The sequence below is a fragment of the Phlebotomus argentipes genome, unplaced genomic scaffold (assembly GCF_947086385.1).
Source record: "Phlebotomus argentipes unplaced genomic scaffold, Phlebotomus argentipes genome assembly contig_15, whole genome shotgun sequence".
NCBI lineage: Eukaryota > Metazoa > Arthropoda > Insecta > Diptera > Psychodidae > Phlebotomus > Phlebotomus argentipes.
Genome location: NW_026776181.1, coordinates 5,818,537 through 5,841,278, shown reverse-complemented (window position 1 = coordinate 5,841,278; position 22,742 = coordinate 5,818,537). Strand labels below are relative to the sequence as shown.

At 38.6% G+C, this 22,742-nt stretch overlaps 2 protein-coding genes across 5 annotated transcripts; both read left to right on the top strand.

Moving 5' to 3' along the window:
- Positions 1-466: 466 nt before the first annotated feature.
- LOC132261751 (uncharacterized) lies at positions 467-2,020 on the top strand. The gene is made up of 4 exons (XM_059760700.1): positions 467-533; positions 579-761; positions 1,562-1,756; positions 1,815-2,020. The coding sequence occupies exons 1-4, from the start codon at positions 467-469 to the stop codon at positions 2,018-2,020; spliced, it is 651 nt and encodes a 216-aa protein (XP_059616683.1).
- Positions 2,021-2,377: 357 nt separating this feature from the next.
- LOC132261883 (NPC intracellular cholesterol transporter 1) lies at positions 2,378-21,571 on the top strand. Of its 4 annotated transcripts, XM_059760907.1 has the most exons (12): positions 2,378-2,665; positions 9,619-9,822; positions 10,129-10,285; positions 11,625-11,698; positions 11,800-12,208; positions 14,270-14,404; positions 15,296-15,627; positions 15,777-17,466; positions 17,901-18,776; positions 19,168-19,244; positions 19,521-19,597; positions 20,033-20,146. In XM_059760907.1, coding segments are annotated over exons 1-12 (4,128 nt in total). In that variant the 5' UTR covers positions 2,378-2,569; the 3' UTR covers positions 20,034-20,146. The 4 variants fall into 4 exon arrangements, with proteins under 4 accessions (XP_059616890.1, XP_059616892.1, XP_059616889.1 ...); XM_059760909.1 differs by lacking the exon at positions 19,521-19,597 and having other exon boundaries at positions 20,033-20,147; XM_059760906.1 differs by lacking the exons at positions 19,168-19,244; positions 19,521-19,597 and having other exon boundaries at positions 20,033-21,571.
- The last annotated feature ends 1,171 nt before the right edge of the window (positions 21,572-22,742 follow it).

Genomic DNA, 22,742 nt, shown 5'->3' with positions numbered 1-22,742 from the left:
GAAAGTGCGAAAAAATCCCTTCATTGTTAGTGCCATATTTCACTCATTGAACCTGCAGACAAATCGGTGAGTCACCGAGGAGGAAATGTCCAATTACTCTCCTAAAGAATGAATGAAGCAAAGGGTTTGCCTTAATTCATCTTTCATTTCATTTGCATAACTTCTTTTCGTCAATCAATCCAATTATGCATACTCGGATGGCATTTATTTCCTCAATTTCTTCTAATTATGCCCTTTGTATGACCTTTCAAGCAACTCAATTGCTTCTCAGCAATTCTTTGACCAACTTTGCCTATCTATCTAATACAAAACATGATTATCTCTTCTATTATCACTACATTGGCTGAGTGAATTGAGCCTTTATTCGATCAGCCAAGTTTCTTCTATTTTAGTTGCAATTCGGAATTCTGCTAGTCTTATTCGCAATATCGCTTCTTCACTAAAGTGTCCAGTTTTGAGATCACCAATGAAGATCGGAATAATATCTTTGGTGGTTTTCTTCGTGGCTTGCAACGAAGGTACTGAGATTGCTTGTGAGCTTTTTGCAACTCCTTCACAATTCTCCTTCCTGATTTAAGCCACGGCTCTTCTCTGTTGGCGATGCAGTTCCAATTCCACCGATGGCGCCTTCTGTGACGATCCATTTGATTCCAGCAAACTTAGTGAACAGGAGAAGGGATATACTTACGTGTACTGTGGCTTTCCACCTGGTCACCAAAGCTCCACATCACGTCCAGTGTGCAGAAAAATGAAGCAAAGAAGTGAGAGATTCTCAAAATTACGAAATTCAATTTTTTACTAAATATCCTTATTTTCAAGTACTTGACAAAGTCGTGATAACCCGCTCTTGCTCCTTTGAGCGAAACAACGCATCGCCAGACTCATGTCAGAATTCTGAATCGCCTTCAACAATCCAAACGGAGTTCTGTGAGTCTTGCACCGGCGATGGTTGCAACGGCGCTTCGCAGTACGCTCCAATTGCCGCCTTCGTGACAATTGCTTACTTTTTGGCCAAGATACTTCCTTGGGTACTTTCGTGAAGGATTCTGTGATAAATACAAAGACTTTTTTGAGCAAAGAGTTGTTTTAATTCATTTCTCATTTGCATAATTTCATATTCGTCAATCAATCAAATTATGTGTACTCGGATGTCACTTTTTATTTCCTCTTTAAAAGATGCCCCTTTTATTACTCTTTGACCTCTTTCACATTATTTTTTAACAGTTCGCAGTTTAATTTTTTTCACTGATATTTGGCTGTACCTATATACAAAACATTGTTATCACGTCTATTATCACGAAATTGTCTACACGCGAATGTTTCGAGCAGTCAAGTTAATGTTACTTTAGTTTCAATTGGGACTTCTGCAAGTCTAAATCAAAGAGAGCTTTCTTTGTAAAACAGTCATCAGTTTTGAGCGTTTTGAAGCAAAATAAGCCAAGAATGAGGTTCAGAATAATTTGTCTAGTGGTTCTTATGGTCGTTTTCAACTCTTTCAACGAAGGTATTAAGGAAAAATCGTAGTTTTTATACCGCTTCTACAATTTCCACTGCTGTTTAGTTACTGCTCTTTTCTGTTGGCGATGCAGTACCGACTCCGCGAATAGCGCCTTCTGCGAAGATCCTTTCGATCCTAGCACTTTTAGTGAACAGCAGAGACTCTGGAGTTACGCGAATTGCTCCTATTCAGCCGGTTACTTGAGTTATTACGGCGACACACAGCCGAGTCCTGTGTGCAGGAAAATCGTACAGAAAGGTAAGGCTTTTTCAACTGCTCAATGAAGAATATTTTATAATGTTTCGTCATCCTCAAGTCTTCGACAGAGTCGTGATATCCCGTTCGTGTTTCTGGGAGGACACATTATTTAAAGCATGTAGTGATTCTAATCCTAAACCCTCGTACATCGAAACGGAATCTTGTGAATCTTGCACCAGCGATGGGTGCAACGGCGCTTCGCAGTACGCTCCAATTGCCTTTCTGATGATTATTCCCGTCATCCTGGCCAGGATGCTTCAGTGAATCTGACACTAATTGCGTAAATTTCAGAGATTGTATTAAAATCAATACTGAAACTTGAAATTATTCTCTAATTTTCCAACAAAATACTATTTATTCCATGAAATGCACAAAATTTTAAATAGATTTTTATCAGATGCACATTTTAAGAGAAAGTGTCCAAATTATCGCCTGCAGAGCGGCAAAATGTGAGCCAAGAAACTCACCACAAAGAGTGAAGAAATAATCATACTGCAGCGCCATCGTTCAGTCACCAGTTGAACGGTGTTTGGTGTGACCTCGAGTGTTTGCCGTGTCGATCGCTGCTGGCGGTGGTGTGACATTCGACAGGCAGCGCCATGACTTCAGTATTTCAGTGAAATTCCACGCGAGAAGACGCGAAAAAGAGTGTTCTGAAAAAGAGATTTTCTGTGAAAAATAATGGTACTCAGTGGTGTCTAGTGCTTGCTCTGAGTGGACAAGGGAATTTGCATGAGATTGAGCCAGTGTGGTGATCTGCCTGGTGACCGAGTGGGACTGTAAATTGGGAAGAAAGGCTGGCGGCGGACAACAATGGCTTTCCTCGCTCTCTCGTCTCTCCGCCCAAGGCTGACTTTTGTGGCGCTCCTGTGCACCCTCATCCTCGCCACTAATCCGAGCAGGAGCCAGGTGAGTCCCTGACCGGCCACTTGTGCGGCCCCCTCAGGCTGCGGGACAGCAACAGGCGAATGGGGCCAAAGCCTCTCGCGGGGCATTTGCGTCATCCGCAAGTCATTGATTTTCCACGCCAGACAGGCCAGACTGGAGCCTCCGTGGCGCGAATGGGTTTTCTCTGGGAATTTCCCGGAATTTCCCACCAGCACTGCAGCTGGCAAAGGACTGGAATGTGGACAAGTGACGGGGAATTCTTTTCAGCACACCGTATTTGTCTTTCCTGCCTCTCTTATAGGAATTCAAAATATTTCTTCGGCATATTCCGATAAGAAAAAATTGTTGGAAGTCTTCTTTTCGTCGAAGAAAAGTGAAATTTGGTATTAATTGATTTTCACTTACATTCCCTACATTATTAAATATGTCTTCACAGGGAGTTGCGATGATAGTTTATTTGAATTATTAAAATAACACGGCAAAAGCAGATTATAAACGCATGTAAAATATTTGTCAAATTCCCAAAGAACATGAATATTTTATTGCATTCCAATTTCAAAGTTTGATAAATTCCTCAGAAAATAGCCATGATTTAATTCATTATTCAAAAATGTGGATATTTTGTAAATTAGATAAACCTCCCTTGCGTCATGTAAAATAACCTTGATGGTTAGTTTCAAGTTCTCAAAGATAATGTTTATTATGAAACTTTTAAAATATTTATTAGCCATGCGACATGGATTATAAAAGGGCAAGTATTTTGTGATGCGTAAAAGAAGACTTGAACACAATTTGAATTGGAAATTTTATCACTCTTCTGTACAAAAATCACATTAAATCGAAGGTCAGACAGTTGATAAATCTGAGCAAACTGTCTTAGAGAGCATCTGGAAATTGTGAAAAATAATTAAAATTTTCAATTCTATTCTATCGATAAAAGTGCAAAAGTTATCAGGGGAGTTTTGTTATTATTACTACAAAAATTCCACAGCTTTCACTGTTTAGTATTGCGCAAAAAACGACAATTTCCATAATTCCTCATTTGCCATTCAAAATAATGCAAAATCGTATTGCTTCAAGATTTTTTTTTCTTCTCTCTCCACGGAAAAGTGTGACTCAGTGTCTTATCTCAAAAGTGGCTGAACTCAAGTAGATTTGTCGTACGACTTCTTTTGAGTAATTCAATTAAACTGTGGAGTTAAGCTTTTGAGGCAGACTTCTTGGAAGTCGCGGTGAAACTTACCCTTCAATCTGCAAGCTGATATGCTTTCTGGCTTGCTGATTATTGGTAACAGGTGTCTTTTCACATTATCTCTAACGACCTTTCGGGCAAATATAAAAACCTTAAAACATCGCCTCAAGGTTGATAGTTTTGTGTGAGATCTTATTTTAAAGTTTTTACTCCTGACTCGCGAGTGGTTTCAATCTTGTCGCCTGTGAGGCTTCTTGGGAACCGAACAGTGCTATAAGTCACATGATATTGATTAAGCATCTGAAGAATGTCTCACAATGCCCACATTATTTGTTGTTTTGTAATTGGCGCTTATGCTGGTGGGAATTTTATTCAAAAGAAAGCACTTTCCTTCTTCCTCCTGATAAATATTGCATTATCGAGCAGTGACTATTACGCATTTGACGAGCGGCGAGAAGTTGAACAGCTGAATTTCGCCACTTGCTGACGACGCGTGGGTTCTTGGGTGGTGTGAGACTTTTCCTATGTGCTGACATAGAAAAAGGAAATTCTGACCCGTGTGGAGAAAATCGATAAATGACTCACTCGTCGGCAGTTTTAATTGAATTGAAATTTTTCTTACTTCATGCCTTTGAATTCAGCGGGGAAATATATTCTCAGCACAGTTTGATGTCAGACTTGTGTTCCTGACAGGCATTTTATATGATCACGTATCTCTCTCTCTCTGCTTCTTCCATTGTTCGTGATGATAAGCCTCCCGAAATTGAGCCCGATGCATTCAAATGGAATTTATGACGGTCCATTGCAATCTTTGAAGTTAACCTTCCAGCGAATCGTGTGAAGTTTTCCATCGACTGCAGGAGACTTTTTGGCTGATTTAAATTTATGCAGATTATGATTTAGGGTTTTGCCAATGGTGTGATTTAGAATTTATCTCGTGCGTCTCACGCCCTTGGTCGTCTGCAATTCCGTCGACACGGAGAATTTTCAAGGTGAACCAATCGATGAACCCAAATCTCTGGCCATGCGTTTCCTCTCTTGTCTGCCTGTTTTTGGGGCCACCCATAAAAGCAAACACAAACGCACACACACTCACACATGGGGTGAATTTTCTCTCTATGTGATGAAAATTTAATGGGATATTATTAAAAATTTTCCTATGGACATCGGGTTACATTAATCGATCCTTCCCGCATGACGTCAAGGCACTCTGAGCGTGTTTTGGTCAGACAAAAGCCAAAGGATGGACGCACGAGGGTGTGTTTTTTTCACTTGTTGTCTCGGGCAGATGAGCATTGTGTGTATGAAAATCTCCATCCGATCTGATAATTGGCTGTTCTTTGACGCCTCTTAAATGAGAGCGAGTTACAAAATTAAACTCGGAGGTGGAGAGACGTCACTTTTCCTTGCACGCTCACGTAAGTGGGATGATAACAATGGGTCAATTAGAAAACACTTGATAAGTGACATGGAAATTCACTGAGAAATGATATGGAAATTCTCGGGAAAATACGATAAAAGGCTGGAAATGTTTGGTAAATTTCAGAGAAATGTATTATTCGATTAAAGATCAATATTTTTGTCAATTTTCTATGTTTTTGATAGGCAAGAATCAGGACAAAAGACTTCTTTTTTATTATGCAATATTTTACACGAAAATTTTGCCCTTGTCACATTTACTCAAACGTTTTTATGTTCAACATTACTTCACTCTATAAATGACTTTTGTCAAAATAGTTTTGATGTTGCACATATTAAATGAAGACGGATAAATCAATAGCATTCACATTATTATTATTATTTCTACGATGGACAATTAAACTTGACCACTTGAGGGACTTTCCGTGTTGGTCGATGAGCTGAAAGCAGCAGAAAAGTTAGTTGTTTCACCATGAAGTCTTGGAAGAGTCCAGTAGCGACATAAATTGAATTATTATTCAAGACAGGGATGGAGGGTCTTGTGCCAATTTCTCAAAGTCACACGTACGTGTGGATTTTCTCATTTCGAGAAATGTTCAATTAGTGCCTGTTTTGCTGTTAAGTTAATGGTAAAACTGCTGAGGGATTCGTTTTGGTATGTCAGCATGGGGAGGAATGTGGATGAAAAGGTCTTGATTATCGTATAATGAAGTGATTCCAATGGAAATCATAGTGAATATCTGGATAAATAAATACTTGGGGAGTTATTTTCATATTCAGTCTGGAAAATTCATGAACCGTGAAATCAGTTGAACACATAAAAAGTCGATTGATTGAATTTATTAGGCGTAAATCATTGAAGCAAAGCGGTAAAATATAAATATTTCCTTACGAAATATAGGTCTTCAGACGAAGTTTATAAAATCATATTGGAAAAGTTGTTTAAAATTTCAAATGAACATTCACATGTAATTTTGAGAGAAAGAGAGAAAATCAATTTTTGGCATATGTTTTGTGTTGAGTGAAATTTTTACCATTTTGACCTATAATTTTTCCTTCATTGCCATTAAATGTGTTTTCTCTTTTCGTTGTGTATTAGAACAGCATTATTTTCGCAAGAAAAAAAAGAGTAATTTTTACTTCCGCATTTGTCCAAGATGCGAAAGAGTGTGTTTTTCTGAGCAATTGCATTTAATCATTCGATTCATGTTTCGAGACTATGTTGGCCGAGATGCTGTTGGGTTTTGTGTGTGAGTGCGCAGAAAGGTCAGAAATAATATATTATGCCATGTACGATGGTTACTTCTACAGAATTTCGATTTCAAGATGACTCATGCATGGCAAAGGTTGCTCAAGACTGAGATTCTCGTGTCATTTGACACTGACTTATCATTTTGTGATGTGCCATAGTCAAGCAGAAATTCACAAGTACTTAATTATCCACTTTACAGGCTCTATTGACGACTTTTATTAGTGTCACGATTTCAGTACTTGGGTAATTTCTCAGTTTGTGGTTCTTAATTATTCTACACTTTTGTGGAAAACCATGTTAATGGACGCAATCTTGGAGACTGAGAAGGGTTCTGGTGAAGCCTTTTTCAGTCAAAATTCGCTCAAGACATCGCCAAATGTGAGACGAAGTGTGACTCAAAATCTTTATTACGTCACTTTGATTGATCCACGTGTGCTTATATTGGTTAAATGTCGATGTGTGCTGATGATTTTTGTATTGTTGTGTGAAGAAATTATATTTCGAACACCTTGAATGTGTAACAATTTGGAATTTAAGTGAACCTGTTGTAGCGAGAAATCGCATTTTGTGGTGGGGTTGCGAATGGGGAAAATGCTTCGCGTGTTTTGCAATGAAGCCGATTTTGCTGTGGAATGTGCATCTTGGCCTGAAATACAGTCGAATGTATGGAGTTTTTCTCTCAATCTTGTAATTAGCAATGATTACGGGTTTGGTTAAGAATTTAGCAGTAAAGAGATTCAATTTTAGACACCCGATAACTAGAAGAATAAATATATGATGTGTGTGTGTGTGTGTTTCAAGTCTGGGAAAAATACCGCACGATTTTTATGTGACTTTGCAAATTTTTTGAAGATAGTCATGTTTTGTCAAGAAAAGAACGTTTTACTAGTGGTAATATAATTTTTATTGTATGCTTAATTACTTGGGTAAATAAAGAGTGTATCATTGTGTTAATTTGAGAAGAAAAAAAAATTTCGTATCATGTGATGAATTGTTGCAAATGGATGAGAATAAGAAAATACTGTGATTTTGAAAAGAATTTCTGGCAGTTGTTTCAGAGCATTTTCATTGTTTCTTGTGAAAGAATTTATAATATGGCTAGGATCGAATGATTTCAGTAAACAACCACACAAATATTTGCATTGATCGATAAAGTTGTGAGTCACAAGATGATGATGATGTGAGACTTGTAAAACTAATTCACAATCTTGACTCACACATAGTGAGAAGGTGGCTGAATGTCTGTTGTTGTTGTTGTTCCACCTGTGTTGCTGTAGGAGGAAATTGCAATTGATGTATCGTGACTTGAGGAAGGCTCGCCTCTCTATAACAGAGAGAGGGTGTGATGGAATTGGAAAATGAGAGAGTGTGACTGGGAGAAGGTGAGGAAGAAGTATGAGATTGTATCCAAGGGTGGATTGAGGAATTGACTTTGAAAAATTGTGCGACGGCGCCCAGATTCAGGGTCATTCGGGCACAATCAAGGTTGAAAATTTTGTAGAAAATGTGTGCATTTATGAATTGTTAAGCAGCTTTGGCTTGCTTTTGATGGTCAAGCGATAGTGAAGAAGCTTCTCATTTCACATTGGTCTAACCATTGTGAAAATGATTTAACGACCATCTCAAGAATGACCGGAGTTTTTGTGGTTTTTTTTTCACAATTTGGATTAAAATAGATTGTCTTAGTGGAAGGGAAAAACATCGAAATTTTTCTCTTATTTCTGTGGGTGTGTTGCGTGAGCTTTCATTGCTAATCAACACAACAAATATCGCAGCGACGAGAGAGAGGGAGACAGAGAGAGCGGAAAATGAGTGAAAACTTCTTGGAATACACAAAACCCACAAAGTGTACATAGTTGGGGAGTTACATTTCGGCTTTCCTTGTAGGCTTTTCTGCCGACAAAATACACAAAAGCATAGACAAATCCAATGAACTCTTGCGCTACAGTAACACAAACAATAATTAAATTGCTATGTGTCAACAATGATATGGCTATTCTGATGATCTCACAGTACAGCGCATAGCCATAAAATGATTATTCCAATGCGTGGGAGATGTTTAATTGTTTACGATGAACAAGAGCGGATATTCAAAAAAAAAAGATGGATGGAATGCTTTTGGAAACCATATATTCCCTCAATCATCATCGATACTTGATTAAATGCGACGCATTCTTTTGGTTTGGTAAATATAGGTGATCATCGTATAGTTATTGTTTCGTGTGTGTTGTGCCTGACGATAGATTCAGCAAGAATGCTCGCAAGAAGTCAACAAAGTGCTTTTTACGTTGACACGCAATTTTTCAATTCACTCTGTTTTCCGCCTCGCATGAACTGAAGGGTATTTTCTTGTGATTCATGTTGGTGTATGTTGAATAATTGTCGTATGATTTCAATGTAAAAACACATCAGCATTGTGAGTTGTGTGCAGGAACATTTTCCTTTCGTTTAATTGAACATTACACGAGGACTTCAAATTGACCTCTGTGTCTTGTGTAGATTGAGCGATGACCTAAATATTAAGAAATCAGAGAGACTTGTGGACTGAAGCACTGCTTAAGAGAGAGAATAGTCAATGTCTTGGAAAAATTTACTTTGGGATTATTCTCAATGAAAGTAGGTTGTTTTTTATCAAAAACACACTATCTCGAATGGAAAGTAGCGGGAAATTTGGGCAAAATGTATTTTTCTCGGCAATGTCGACCTCAAGGTATGACTTGAAGTGTTGAAGGACCAGAAATTTCCGACAGTGTCAATAAAGCATCACAGTTCAGAAAGTGGTGGAGAGAAATTGACTGAAAAATTAATATAAATTAGAGAATGCTGGGTTATTTACTTGTGTTATTCGTTTATCGGTTTTAGCTGGGATTGAAGATGACCCGCACTCCCCTATAAAGCTTGGGAGAAATCTCAACGCCGTCCTTAGTTATCAACACGTGATATTCACTGCTTCTGTGTAGTGGATGACTTGGCAAGGAGCCCATTTGCTCTGTTGACAAAATTCTATTTGATCACTGCACGACGAGTTATTGTTAGACATTGGAGTTAAATATGGGGAAGTGGGCTACGGAAATTGAATAATCAAGTTTATTTTCTTCTAAATCACTCTAGGTGACTGCTCAGGAGACAAATTCGACGGGGCATTGCATTTGGTATGGTGTGTGCCATGAAGATAATATGACGCATCACAAGCAATACTGCCCGTATGATGGTCCGCCGAAGAAGTTGGACAGCAAGGGCCTGGAGTCGCTGGCCAAGTGGTGTGGTCACCTAATGCAAGACGAAGGAACCTCAACGTGCTGTGATGTAGATATGGTGAGTGCGTGATTGCGATGATATTGGGATTGAGTGCAGAGGCAAAACGTATAATGGGATAAATTAAATTAGCTGCCATTTAATACTGTACGATGGGAAATTGTCACGAGAAGAATGGTGGACATGAAAGTCAACTAAATTCAATTGGATGAGGTTAATAAAGGAAAATTGATTTGATTTGAGAACACGGCATCATGAGAAGACTTCTCAAGAAGCGCTCCGACATGAGAGTCTCTGTCTCTCATCCATAAATTTGCAAGTCGCGCGAGATTAAGTGCAACTTCCGTTTGTGTTTTGTACTTTTAGATTGATACACTCAACAAAAATGTGGAATTGGCTGCCAATTTCTTAAAGAGATGTCCGTCCTGTATGGCGAATCTGGTGAAGCATATGTGTGATTTTACGTGTAGCAGAACACAATCTGAATTCATGAATGTGATCAGCACGGAAAAAGGTGACAAAGGTAACATTCAGCTTGTATATTACTTTGTTCAATTGAATATTTCATGGAAATCTTCCTCTTTTGCTTGGAGTTTAAAGAAAAAAGAGGAAGAATATTGAGCACATATTGAAATTTCCCTTCAATAGAATCTCACAATGTTCACACAGCAGTGTATTGACATTCAATATACAGCCAGATCAAATATATAACACTTCCTCGCATCCCTTTTCTCATATTTCTGAAAGCACACAGCATTTGGTGGAAAATCCCCTTAGCTAAAAAGGTCAAGGAACTCAGACAGGGAGTGTGTTACTATGAGAAAATCCTGCTGTTAATGTATCTTTCGACTTTGAAATTGCATTCGTGACCTTTTCGCAAAACAGATGAAATCCTCGCTTTGAATCCTCAGCATTTGTGCCTGTGTGTATATAAAGTATAAAGTTTTCTGACTGGGAGTGGGAAAAGTTTTCAAACATCTCTAATTCATTCCTTTTGAATTAATTTCTGCTGATTTTGGGCTAATAGGGGTTTGTGAGGAGGTTTTCTCTTAGCTTTTATGAATGAAGGGTGAATTTATTATGAGGGCCGATGGTGAAAAGTATTTTGTTTTCGGGTGAGTTTAACGAGAAACACTTTAAAATTAGACTATCTCAGGTTATTCTTAATCTTTAGGAAGAATATGTGATGAAATCAATCCACTTTTCTAAACACAACAAATGATTGTGAGAGATTCATATAATATTATTTGCAAATTCTCCACAATTATTCTTTTTGTATCATCGACACATTCTAACGACTTGAACTGAAATATCAAATGATATGCTTTTTTTGCGCCAAAGCCATAATTTATTTATACTCACAATTACAAGAAGGCATTCATCATGATTCTCAACAATTTTCCACTTAATAATTTGCTCTTGTGTGCTTGATATGAAAATGTATGGGGTGAAGTACAAAAGTGAATTTTTCGGCAAAATTTTTGTATCTAATAATAGGTTTTATGTTGAGATATGCAGATTGAGGGTAAACATTATTTTTAGAGGGGAGTTGTTGGAAAAATTATTAATAGCTGAAAATAGGAGAGATGAGAGAATATTTTGGAGGCGCACATAGGAAAACATTCCGTCAAGATTGACCTTGCTGGGTGGAAAAATGTGTTCAATGTGGAAAACATTTGCTTTAGCCATAGCTGTTTTTTTTTCTTAATCTCTCTGCGTGGCGATAGGTTTTTTGTCTCGCCTTGATATTGGTCGAAATCGATACATCACATTGAGTGTGTGGCTCAAGTTGAGGAAATGAGCGGATAAGTGCAATTATTCTTACTGACTTTTTTTCTCTTCATTCTCTCTTTCGTTCACAGGGGAATACATAACAGAAATTGATCTTCACATAACAGAACAATATTTGAATGGCACCTACAGTTCCTGTTCACAAGTGAGTAATATTGATAAGATATTGCATTGTTTCGTGTTGAGTGTTCGTGTGTATGTATGTGGAAAATTTTCGTATGACTTATACGCGTGTCAACTTTGCAGGTTTCTGTTCCGTCGACGGGACAATTGGCGCTGGATTTGATGTGTGGCGAATATGGAGCATCGCGATGCAGTGCCAAGAAGTGGTTTCACTATATGGGCGATCAGGAGGGCAACAGCTATGTTCCCTTCCAGATCAACTACATTTCGCAGGCTGACAATCGAACGGTGAATGGATTCACACCACTCAATCCACTCATTGTGCCCTGCAATAGGCCATTGAATGACAAAACGCCGGCATGCTCGTGTGTAGATTGCGAGGATTCGTGCCCCAAACCACCACCGACCCCACCAAAGCCGGAGCCATTGAATGTCCTGGGATTGGATGCTTATGCCTTAGTTATGCTGATTGTCTTTGTCCTCGGGACGGGACTGTTTCTCATCGGCGTGTGTCTCTTCCCATCGCGACCAGGTAAGAAAGTGGCCAAAGCGTTGTGCTTGGGGAAGAGTTACAATAATGAGTTTATTTTTAGATAACACTAGACAGCGCTATTTTTATGATTTTCTCCGTGATAAGTGCAAATTGGCAATACAAGTTCAAAATATACTACACACATTTATTTACATACAGCGTTGTATATCTCTATAAAAGGGTAATAACATGCGCGAGATGCATAGAACAAAATATTAATCAAATGCGCGACTCTGTAATTGCGATGTGGAGTTATTATATCGTCTTTTCTTTTTTTCTTCTAATACAAATTAACTTCTCACATCACGTGTTTCTAGCGAGAAATCATCGCACTTCCCAACACAAGTGTAAAAAGTTCACAAAGGCAACATTTCTTATCAGAGATTTTCACTATCATAGAGAAATATGAACTCTTGAGTGAAACTATGAAATTAGACATGGTTTGATGAAGAGTCAATGATCGTGAATGCACATTTATTGCGATGAATGAGGGAATAAGAGAGTGAAAAGAAAAGACAGTTGAAGACAAGACGAATTGCTCCTGAAATGATGATGGTGAATTGTGTGGGTTGTTTCTGGAATCAATGAATGGACAAATTGTCCGTCAAATGTTGGAGTAAATTGCGAGATAGTGTGATAGACAAGTTAAATGACCTTTTGCTCTCGAGACACTTCAATTAATTGTTCAGATATACAGCGCGTGTGTCTTTTGGTAGACAACGATTCGCCGAGAATAGAATGAATTTTTTCGAACTCAACTGTCCTCCAATTCAATTTGGAAAGTTGCAAATATCCATGTCAATTTGCTTCTGTTCTAATCACAGGGTGGGAAAAGAGTGAACACAATATTGATGAGGAAAGTTATCGACTCTCGATTAATCAACCCAATAAATCTATACGGGTATTGTTAAGTTGACCCCAACGTCGATTTGCGTCAATGGGATGTCAATTCCTGCAAAGTAGATCACATGTTGACCTCATTTTTACCTTTTCCACCCGAAATCACTGACTCATCGAGTCATCAAATCGCCATCAAATAGATTTTGGTGTGTGGTTTTTGTTTGATATTCAAATGATAAACATTTTTATGCCGCGTGTAATCTTTACTATCGCAATGCTTAGGGAAAAGTAGTATTTTTTCATGGTTTGGGCTTTATTAAATAATTTCACCGAGTGTAATTACACTGGCGATTAAATGATAAGCGACACACTTGGTCAATTTTTATTGATAGTAGCTGAAAAAAAAAGAGTGAGGTGTAGAGAAACAGATGTTCAATAGAATTTTTTGCTTTGCGCTAAATTATAACGCTGATAAAGCGATCTCTTGATGACGAATACATTGTCGCCATCGAGTGATCTTTATAAGTCTTATCAGTCAATATTGCAAGTGTGTGAGGAATGTAGAACATGTTGACTTTCCTTGGAAAATTTGTCACTGTTTCTTGCGTCAACTGTTTCCACTTTAAAGTGACTTTCTCATTGTATTAATCAGCCAACAATTGAGTGATTGCGAGGCACGTAGAAATGTTGGATTAGTTTTTGTATAGAATCATATCGAATTTCCGACAGGTTAATCATTAAGTCATGAGCGCCAAAAGTGGTGGGAAAAATTGATTGAATTGTTGAGAGAAATTGGCACTATCAATACACACGCACATATGAGCTATCCAAACGAGGTTGAACACTTAACAATGACATTGCATTAAGAGCGTGTGTGTTTAATTGAAAAATAACTGAGATTTAACAATTTTCTCTGTCGTGTTTTCTAATACACAATAATCATAAGTCTATCGAATGAATCGCTGCACTATTGAGAGATAAGGAGTATTACTTAGCTTAGTCATCAACTTTCCTATTTCTTTGTAGTTGAATCTTTGAAACCTCTACTTAATTATATGTGTTTTTTCTGATTAAGCGTTAATTTGCTGACAAAATATATATTTACTGTTTCCGTGCAGTTTCTTATTACTAATCAATTAGATTTTCAATAAGTACAAAATTGTGTTAAATGAATGCAAAGACTAAAGAATAATTTTCCTATATTCAATGATCTCTATTTAGAGGGTGTGGTGTTGCGTGGTGAAGGCAGTTCTAGTGATCTACGTTCTAGTATTGGACGTCGTTTGGCTGGCGGACACTCAAGTGGTGAATTGGCGACTGATCGTGAAGATTCTCCCCTTCAATCTAAAAGATCGAGTATGTGTTTCCTCATAAGACCAAAAAAAACAAACCCTGTAACCGCATATAAACACAAAATTCTAATTGGTTTCTACTGTTCTAATTTATCTCTAAATTTGATCTTCATAGTTTAGCCAAAAAAAAATAGATCTTAGAGATTTTTGCATCTGTACAGAAACATAAAAAAAAACTGTTTAGACTAGTAAATGTCTGTGAATCAACTTCCTGTGAAAGTTCGTATGACAGGCTAATTTAGCTTTAAAATGAGCTTTAGATTAGGCGCAATCATGAATACAATCACTCATTATTTTGTCGTCATTATTACTAGATATCGTCTGTGCACAGAATTCGTTGGCATGGTACTGTCACTCATTCTCAATGATGGAGCACCAACTCATATTAGGGGAAAATATTGTGCAAATCAGTAGAGAATTTGTGTAAATTACACAAAGGAGGAATATTCATTAGAGCACTCATAGAACATATTCATCTCTCAGCACCTTCTTGTCGTTGTTGTATATTTGATGTTTTGTTGAGAGGAAATGCTTTTCCATTGCACCAATTTCAATGTGACAGTGTCACGAAAAAGGATTCCAGAGTCAGCACAGCAATACCACAGAACACAAATGGAAATTGTCCTTAGATTACCAACACGTGACCACAATTTACCTGCACATCTTCTACATATTCACAGCTAAACAGTGAAAGACGGAAACTCTCTACACCATCAATTTCTCAATCATTTGCATTCTCAGCAAGAAAAAAAACATTATTTATTCTCTGCTTCAGGGGCTTCTTTTGTAATATATATTTCGCGCTTTATGTACTCAAAATGTATACTTTTGAATGGATTTGTAGCAATGTTTTGCCATAGAAATTAGTCTGTAACCTTGCTTCTTCCCTCTCTAGGTGGCACGTGGGAAAACGAACAGGAGCTCCGTGTTCATCCGGCCACAGTGACCACATTTGGGGATGAGGAGTCGGGATATTTTGAGAAATTGGGCGCCAAGACGGAGAACTTCTTGGAAATGTTCTTCACAAAGTGGGGATACTTTTGTGCTTCGTATCCGTGGCTGATTCTCTTCCTTGGTTTCTGTTTTGTCGTCGCCATGGGACATGGCATTAAAATGCTCATCATCACAACGGATCCCGTGGAGTTGTGGGCATCGCCAACGTCACGTTCGCGAGTTGAGCGAGAATACTATGACAAGGAGTTCGAGCCATTCTATCGAATTGAGCAAGTGAGTTGATAATTTTCTAGCCACTGCGATAAATTCAATTGAGTAATGACATTTCGTTTGAAAATTTATCACTTTCTTGAAGTGGAAGTCATTGTCTAAGAGCGAGTATTGATTTTTCTTAACATGTGTGTTGTCTTTCTGCCTTTCAGATAATCATCAATGCGGCAAATCTCCCAAGTATTGTGCATAATACATCAAATGGACCAATAGAATTTGGTCCGGCGTTCAATAAGCAATTCCTGCTGGATGTGTTTGAGCTGCAAGAGTCCATAAAACAACTGGGAAAGGACAGTGGAGTGACACTTGACAAAATCTGCAATGCTCCGCTGAGTTCGGAATTTCGTGGTCCTGTTGTCACGTCGGATTGTGTGATTCAGTCACTCTGGGGATACTTTCAAGATGATATGGACACTTTTGAGTCGACTGACGATGACAATGGCTTTGAGATAAACTACCTGGATCACTTGACAAAGTGCTTTGGCAATGCCTACAATCCCGAGTGTTTGGCACCTTATGGCGGTCCAGTGGATCCTGCTATTGCTCTGGGTGGCTTCCTAAAGCCAGGAGAAGTGCTCTCAGGTCAACCACACTATGAGCGTGCCAACACGGTGATTCTCACGTTTGTGGTGAATAACTATCACAACAAATCCAGATTGCTGCCGGCTCTCGAGTGGGAGGAGAATTATGTGAAGTTTATGCAGGATTGGGTGAAGGGTAACAAGACGAACATGAATATTGCCTTCACGTCTGAGCGGTCCATTCAAGATGAACTGAAGCGTGAATCTCAGTCTGATGTGTCTACCATCCTCGTGTCCTACATCATCATGTTTGCGTATATTGCAATCTCTCTTGGGCATGTGGAGGAGTTCAGCAGAATTCTCATTGATAGCAAAATAACGCTCGGACTTGGCGGTGTGGTCATTGTCCTGGCGTCTGTGGTGTCATCTGTTGGCCTGTTTGGATTCATTGGCGTGCCAGCCACATTAATCATTGTAGAGGTGATTCCATTCCTAGTGCTGGCAGTTGGTGTGGATAATATCTTCATCATGGTGCAAACACACCAGCGCGATCCAAAGAAGCCCAATGAGACGAATGCTGAGCACATTGGCAGGACTCTGGGCAAAGTGGGACCGTCAATTCTGCTGACGTCCGTGAGTGAGAGTTGCTGCTTCTTCCTCGGCGGCCTCTCGGACATGCCAGCCGTGCGGGCGTTTGCTCTCTACGCCGGAATGGCGCTCCTCATTGACTTCCTCCTGCAAGTGACATGCTTCGTGAGTCTCCTCTCGCTGGACGCTGTGCGTCAGGCGGAGAATCGCTTTGACATCTTCTGCTTCGCGCGCGGAAAGAAGACCGACGCTCCAGCGAATGTTGAGGGTGTTCTGTACAAGTTCTTCAAAGTACTCTATGTGCCTTTCCTCATGCAACGCAAAGTGCGCATTGGTGTCATGATCATCTTCTTCGGATGGCTGTGCGCCAGTATTTCTGTAGCGCCGCACATTGACGTGGGACTGGATCAGGAGCTCTCAATGCCTGAGGACAGCTTTGTGCTGAACTACTTCAAATTCCTACAGCAGTACCTCAGCATTGGGCCGCCGATGTACTTTGTCCTCAAGGCTGGCCTCAATTTCTCAAGTACAACCCATCAAAATTTGATATGCGGTGGACAATTCTGCAACATTGACAGCATGTCTACGCAAATCTACATTGCCAGCAAGACACCGGAGACGTCGTACATCGCCAGGCCAGCGTCCAGTTGGCTTGATGACTACTTCGACTGGTCAGCGTCGCCGTCGTGCTGTCGATCCTTCCCCAACAATGGAAGCTTCTGTCCTCACTCATGTAAGTTCTGCATAGTCTCGCATAAAAGTTTAATGTCTCTTCGCGTCTCAAAGATGGCCATGAAGGTTTTATGACAAAACCGTGTGTTTTAGTTGATTGGAACTTGAAGAATTTATACACTGATTATATTGATTTTCTCTTTGTTCTCTGTATACTTCGGTATGTCGCTGTTGGTGATTTATAGAAATACACAGGCGGAGACTCTGTGGATAATTTGAAATTCAAATGCAAACAGAGAAAATATTTTCCTGCACTCAATAATTAATTAAAATATAATCATAATGCTCAGTCGAGACTAAAAATATCACTTGTGCACACGGGATATTATTCTTTGTGCTTCCATTTGGCGTTCATCCCACTTTCCATTTATAGCTCCTCTTTTAAATACGCATTTAAATTAAAAATAACATCAATATTTTTCACTGCCATTTCAGCATACGGTTGCCAATCATGCCAAATCGTCATGGATCCAGATCTGCATCGTCCCAATGCGACAGGTTTCAGCAAGTATTTGCCATTTTTCTTGCAAGACAATCCGGATGATGTGTGCGCCAAGGCGGGTCACGCGGCGTACGGCCACGCTGTGAATTATGCCTATAGCAAGCGATACAGGCAAACTCAGGTGGGCTCGTCGTACTTTATGGCGTACCACACGATCCTGAAGAGCTCCTCGGACTACTACGAAGCGATGCGAGTGGCTAGGAAGATCTCGCACAATATCACTTCGACAATTCATGCAAAGTTGCGACTTCAGGGCAAAGATGAGGCGTACATAGCGCAGATTGAGGTGTTCCCCTACTCAGTCTTCTATGTGTTCTACGAGCAGTACCTGACTATGTGGCCGGACACCCTGAAGAGCATGGGAATATCCGTGCTGGCCATCTTCATTGTCACTTTTCTGCTAATGGGCTTCGACATTCACTCATCCCTCATTGTGGTGATCACAATAACGATGATTGTCATCAACCTCGGCGGCCTTATGTACATGTGGAACATCTCACTGAACGCCGTGTCGCTGGTGAATCTTGTGATGGCAGTGGGAATTGCCGTGGAGTTCTGTTCGCATCTTGTGCACTGCTTCTCCGTATCGATGGAGCAGAATCGCGAGAGGAGAGCCGCCGATGCCTTAACCAAATTGGGCAGCTCAGTCTTCTCGGGCATCACACTCACGAAATTTGCGGGAATTCTGGTGTTGGCCTTCGCCAAGAGTCAAATATTCCAAGTGTTCTACTTCCGGATGTACTTGGGCATTGTGCTGTTTGGAGCTGCTCATGGACTCATCTTTCTGCCAGTTCTGCTGAGTTATGTTGGTGAGTTTCGTGGCGATGTGAATTTTACTATTTTAGAATCATTTTGGGGTCAGTTTGGCGACATTCGGACATGCTAATAAATCAATCGCACTGTGATTGTTCTGCGAAATGATGCACTCAATATATGGCTATAAGAGCACAAATGGGATAAAAAATACTGACAAATTTCATTCTTAGCAGTAGTGTCTTAACATTTTACTTAGATGATTTTATGCAGTTGAATTTGAAAAAGAAAACTAATTCGAAATTATTCTCTATCTTCTCTTTTATACTTCTATCATACCTACCAAAATCCTCGTAATGAAAAAAAAACACCCACACAAATATGCTCTCTAATATCCTTTGGCTTTGCGTGTGAAAATGAATATGCATTGATTATGTGGAAACGCAGGAGCGCCCATCAATAAAGTCAAATTGGCGGACTACAAGCGGCGAGTGTATCAGATTCAGGAGACATCGCTATCAACCGTAAGGAAATTTTATTAAATGGCACTCAATGTAGATTACACCAAAAAATCACAATGCTAAAAAAGAAAATGCCATGAATTGGATGGGGAAGAAATGCACGTTTTGAATGCCTGAAGAGGCGTGAAAAAAAAAGAATATCTGGGACATTAATTCATTTCATGAATTCATTCTTCATCACCATTGCTAATTGCGACGTTTTTCCCCATCTCTCTATTCTGACTCTTCTTTTAACTAATTCATATCCTAATCATTCAATATGCATGACGGAAATGTTAGGCTTCGTGCTCGACGGCAGATGGAATATATAGAGAAGAGTCTTTTGAGTTGCGCTTGCAAAAATCTGGCCGAGAGTAGTGAGTTTTCTTTTTCTTTTCTTACTTTATGTGCTCTCTCTCTCTCTACTAACGCTTAAAGGTCATGGTCACGTCATTTCATGTGGTGGAAGGAGTATTGTAGTCAAATATGTGCTCAATGTTGTTTAATCAAGAAGGACATTTTCAGTTGTCTCTATCAATTTGTTGTAAATATTTTCCGAAAAATTGATCAGCAATGTTTTCATCAGAAAAAAGGACATTTTCTCTCTTCTTGATTGATTGTCTTCAGTGTTTTAATGTTCAGACATTTGTTGATGAAAGCATGCGAGATCAGATTTTCCACTTTTCTTCACTAGACGAGAAAAATATCTCTCGCACTCAATTGCTCGATGTTTTTGTCTCGATTTTATATAGACACCGTTGACAATGAATGTGATTGAGTAACGCAAATCCTTTTCCATCTTCTCCATTCAGGCGTGATGTATAGAAAACGACGTTCCGACGTCACCACCGCCTCATCCGCCACCCCAAATCCAGGAACACCGACGCATTCTGTCTCGCCTCTTCTGTCATCGCATCCCACCTACGGATCTGTAAATTCCATCGATGAGCAACCAATTCCGGGCACCAGTGGCATCAACACGGTGTCCGGCAGTGCGAGTGTCCAGGACGCTGGCACGTACAGGCCCATCGACATCTCGTGAGGCGTTCATTTTCAGGGAGAATTTGTGAGCAAGACAAAATGAAATGAATCTGATTGTAGGGAAAATCACCTCGATTACTGATAGTTAATTTTTTTTGTTGTTGATGTGTTGTGGGCGTGATAGACAACATAACCAGTCAGGCAGAAGAGACATAGAAGCATAAACCAGTATTTTTTTCTATATTCATATACATAACTAAAAGGAGGATGATTATAAAAATTGATATACTTTCTAAGAGACATTGTGAAAAAAAAAAACAGAGAACAATCAGCCCAAAAATTGTATATTATCTGTATAAGAGCTGAAGAGAAAAGGAGTCTTGGAATTGGTAAACAAAAAATGGGTGTTGAAGAAAGAGATATTTTTCCTAATTAGACGATAAAATGCTGTTGTATAAAATGATAAAGAGAAAATTCATTGTAATCAAAGAAAAAATGTGAACTCAAAATGCCTAGAATTTCTTTTATATCGACTTTCTTGTACAGCAAAGGAACATTTTTAACAGTTAATGAAAAAAAAAATAGGAAGAATTGAAAAAAATGTAGGAAAAAGAAATTGTTAAATGTGTGGCAATTCCATGGATTTTTCGTACTTAGAAAATAGAACCTTGAAGCATTTCATGAGAATCACACGGGGTCAAATTGCATGAATGGAGAGTAATTGGCGCGTGGGCGGGGAATGAAAAGAATCACTCTCTGTGTTCTTTTTGTACTTAGACGACACACAATAACAGCAACGATACACTGAAAAGGAAGTAAAAGTGGATAACAATAGGTGATAAGAGTGGCTCTCAAGGGTATTTTTATGAGTTTTTCTTATACAATCACGAAATATAAGCCATAATCCAAATGTATTTTTCTCAAGTTGTACACACATTTCCATTCGCCGTCCTCCAGATGTTAAAACTTGTAACACTTGGACTGTCTGTAATAAACTATTAAAATATGGAGAGTAATATGTAAAATGCCTAGATAAAAAAAATCCATGGAAGCAGCGCAATAGAATATTTATCTAAAACACTGACTATGTTGTTCGTGTCAAATGCCAAGAATTTATTTCATTCTCTCTACCGTATAGAATAATAAGCACTGAATTGACTCTATAGCTTGCAATTTTCCTCTATACACACATATATATTGCATCAATTTTCGAGGGTGTTTCACTGTGATTTTCACAACAGAAAGTAATCGTATTATTTACTCACTATCAGGAAAATCTACGTGGACCATTATTTCATATATATATGAGAATGTATATAAATGAAAAAGAAAAAACAAAAGACCATGACTAAAAGAAGAAAAAAAAACAAGATCATTCGAAAAATCATCAGGAAATCAGTGTGAAACACCCTGAAAAGTTATCTGGCATTGCAAAAAGAAAGAAAAAAAACTGTTAGCAGAGATATTTAGTAATGTGATTCCATTTTATTAAATCGTTGTATTGCATTAGGGAAGAAGATAAAATATTTTTGTCTCATTTTGTTAATCACACAATTTGTGAACAAGTATTTTATTTAGGCTAGTTAGATTTGAGATATAGTTGTAAACTTTTGTTTAAGAAACTACAATGAAGTGAAGGTTGACTGAGTGCTTTTCTCTTAGCGCGAAATTAACCATCTCTAAATAGGAGAATATTGTTGTATTTTTTCCTGAGCGAAAAAAAGTCTAAATTTTATGAAGGGGTGAAATGAGGCTTTTTCTATAATTGCATATTTATTTCCTATTTCTCTCCAGTGTATTAAATGTAATTTTTGCATTGAGTCAGCGCCAAGTCAGTTAGTGGCCTTTCTTTCTCTAAATAACAGCATTACTAAGAAATCTTCGCGATGAAATTGTACTTTTACCTTTTTCTAAAAAAAAATGCTTAAAAGATGGAATAACCTGTAATTTTAAGAGCGAACAAGAGGCGCAAGAAAAGTGATAAGAATTACTAAATTTAGAGAAGAATGTATGAATGAGTTTTTTTGGGTTTTTTTTTGCTAAAAGGAAAAGGGTGAATTAGCATTTGATAATAAATGAAAAAGAAAAAGCTTACAAAGTCTGTCATGAGCTTACTAAATGGTGTAAACAAAGTAAAAAGTGGAAGAAAAGTGTGGGAAAGCAGATTTCAGAATACATGAAAATAAATGAATGTTTTCTTTTGTGCAACAAACAGAAAGGAGATAAATTTATCCACATTTGAATTTGTGTATTATAAAAGAAACATAATATTTAGGGTGGGTCAGAAAACTTGTACAGAAAGATTGATTTTTTTAATGTAAAAGAAAAGAAAAAGAAACAGTGAATAAAGAGTGTTCTTTTGAGAAAAATCGGTGTTGTGTGAAGATGAATGATGCGGTGAATTTCAGGAGTGGAGATTGGCTTGGGAAGGAGAATGTCTGACAAACCTGTTGCTGTGTGGCGGTGGTGAAAAATGCAATGTCTTGATATCAGTGGAAATTGGGAGAAAATCCATATTTTCTCATGGTTGCCATGAATCAA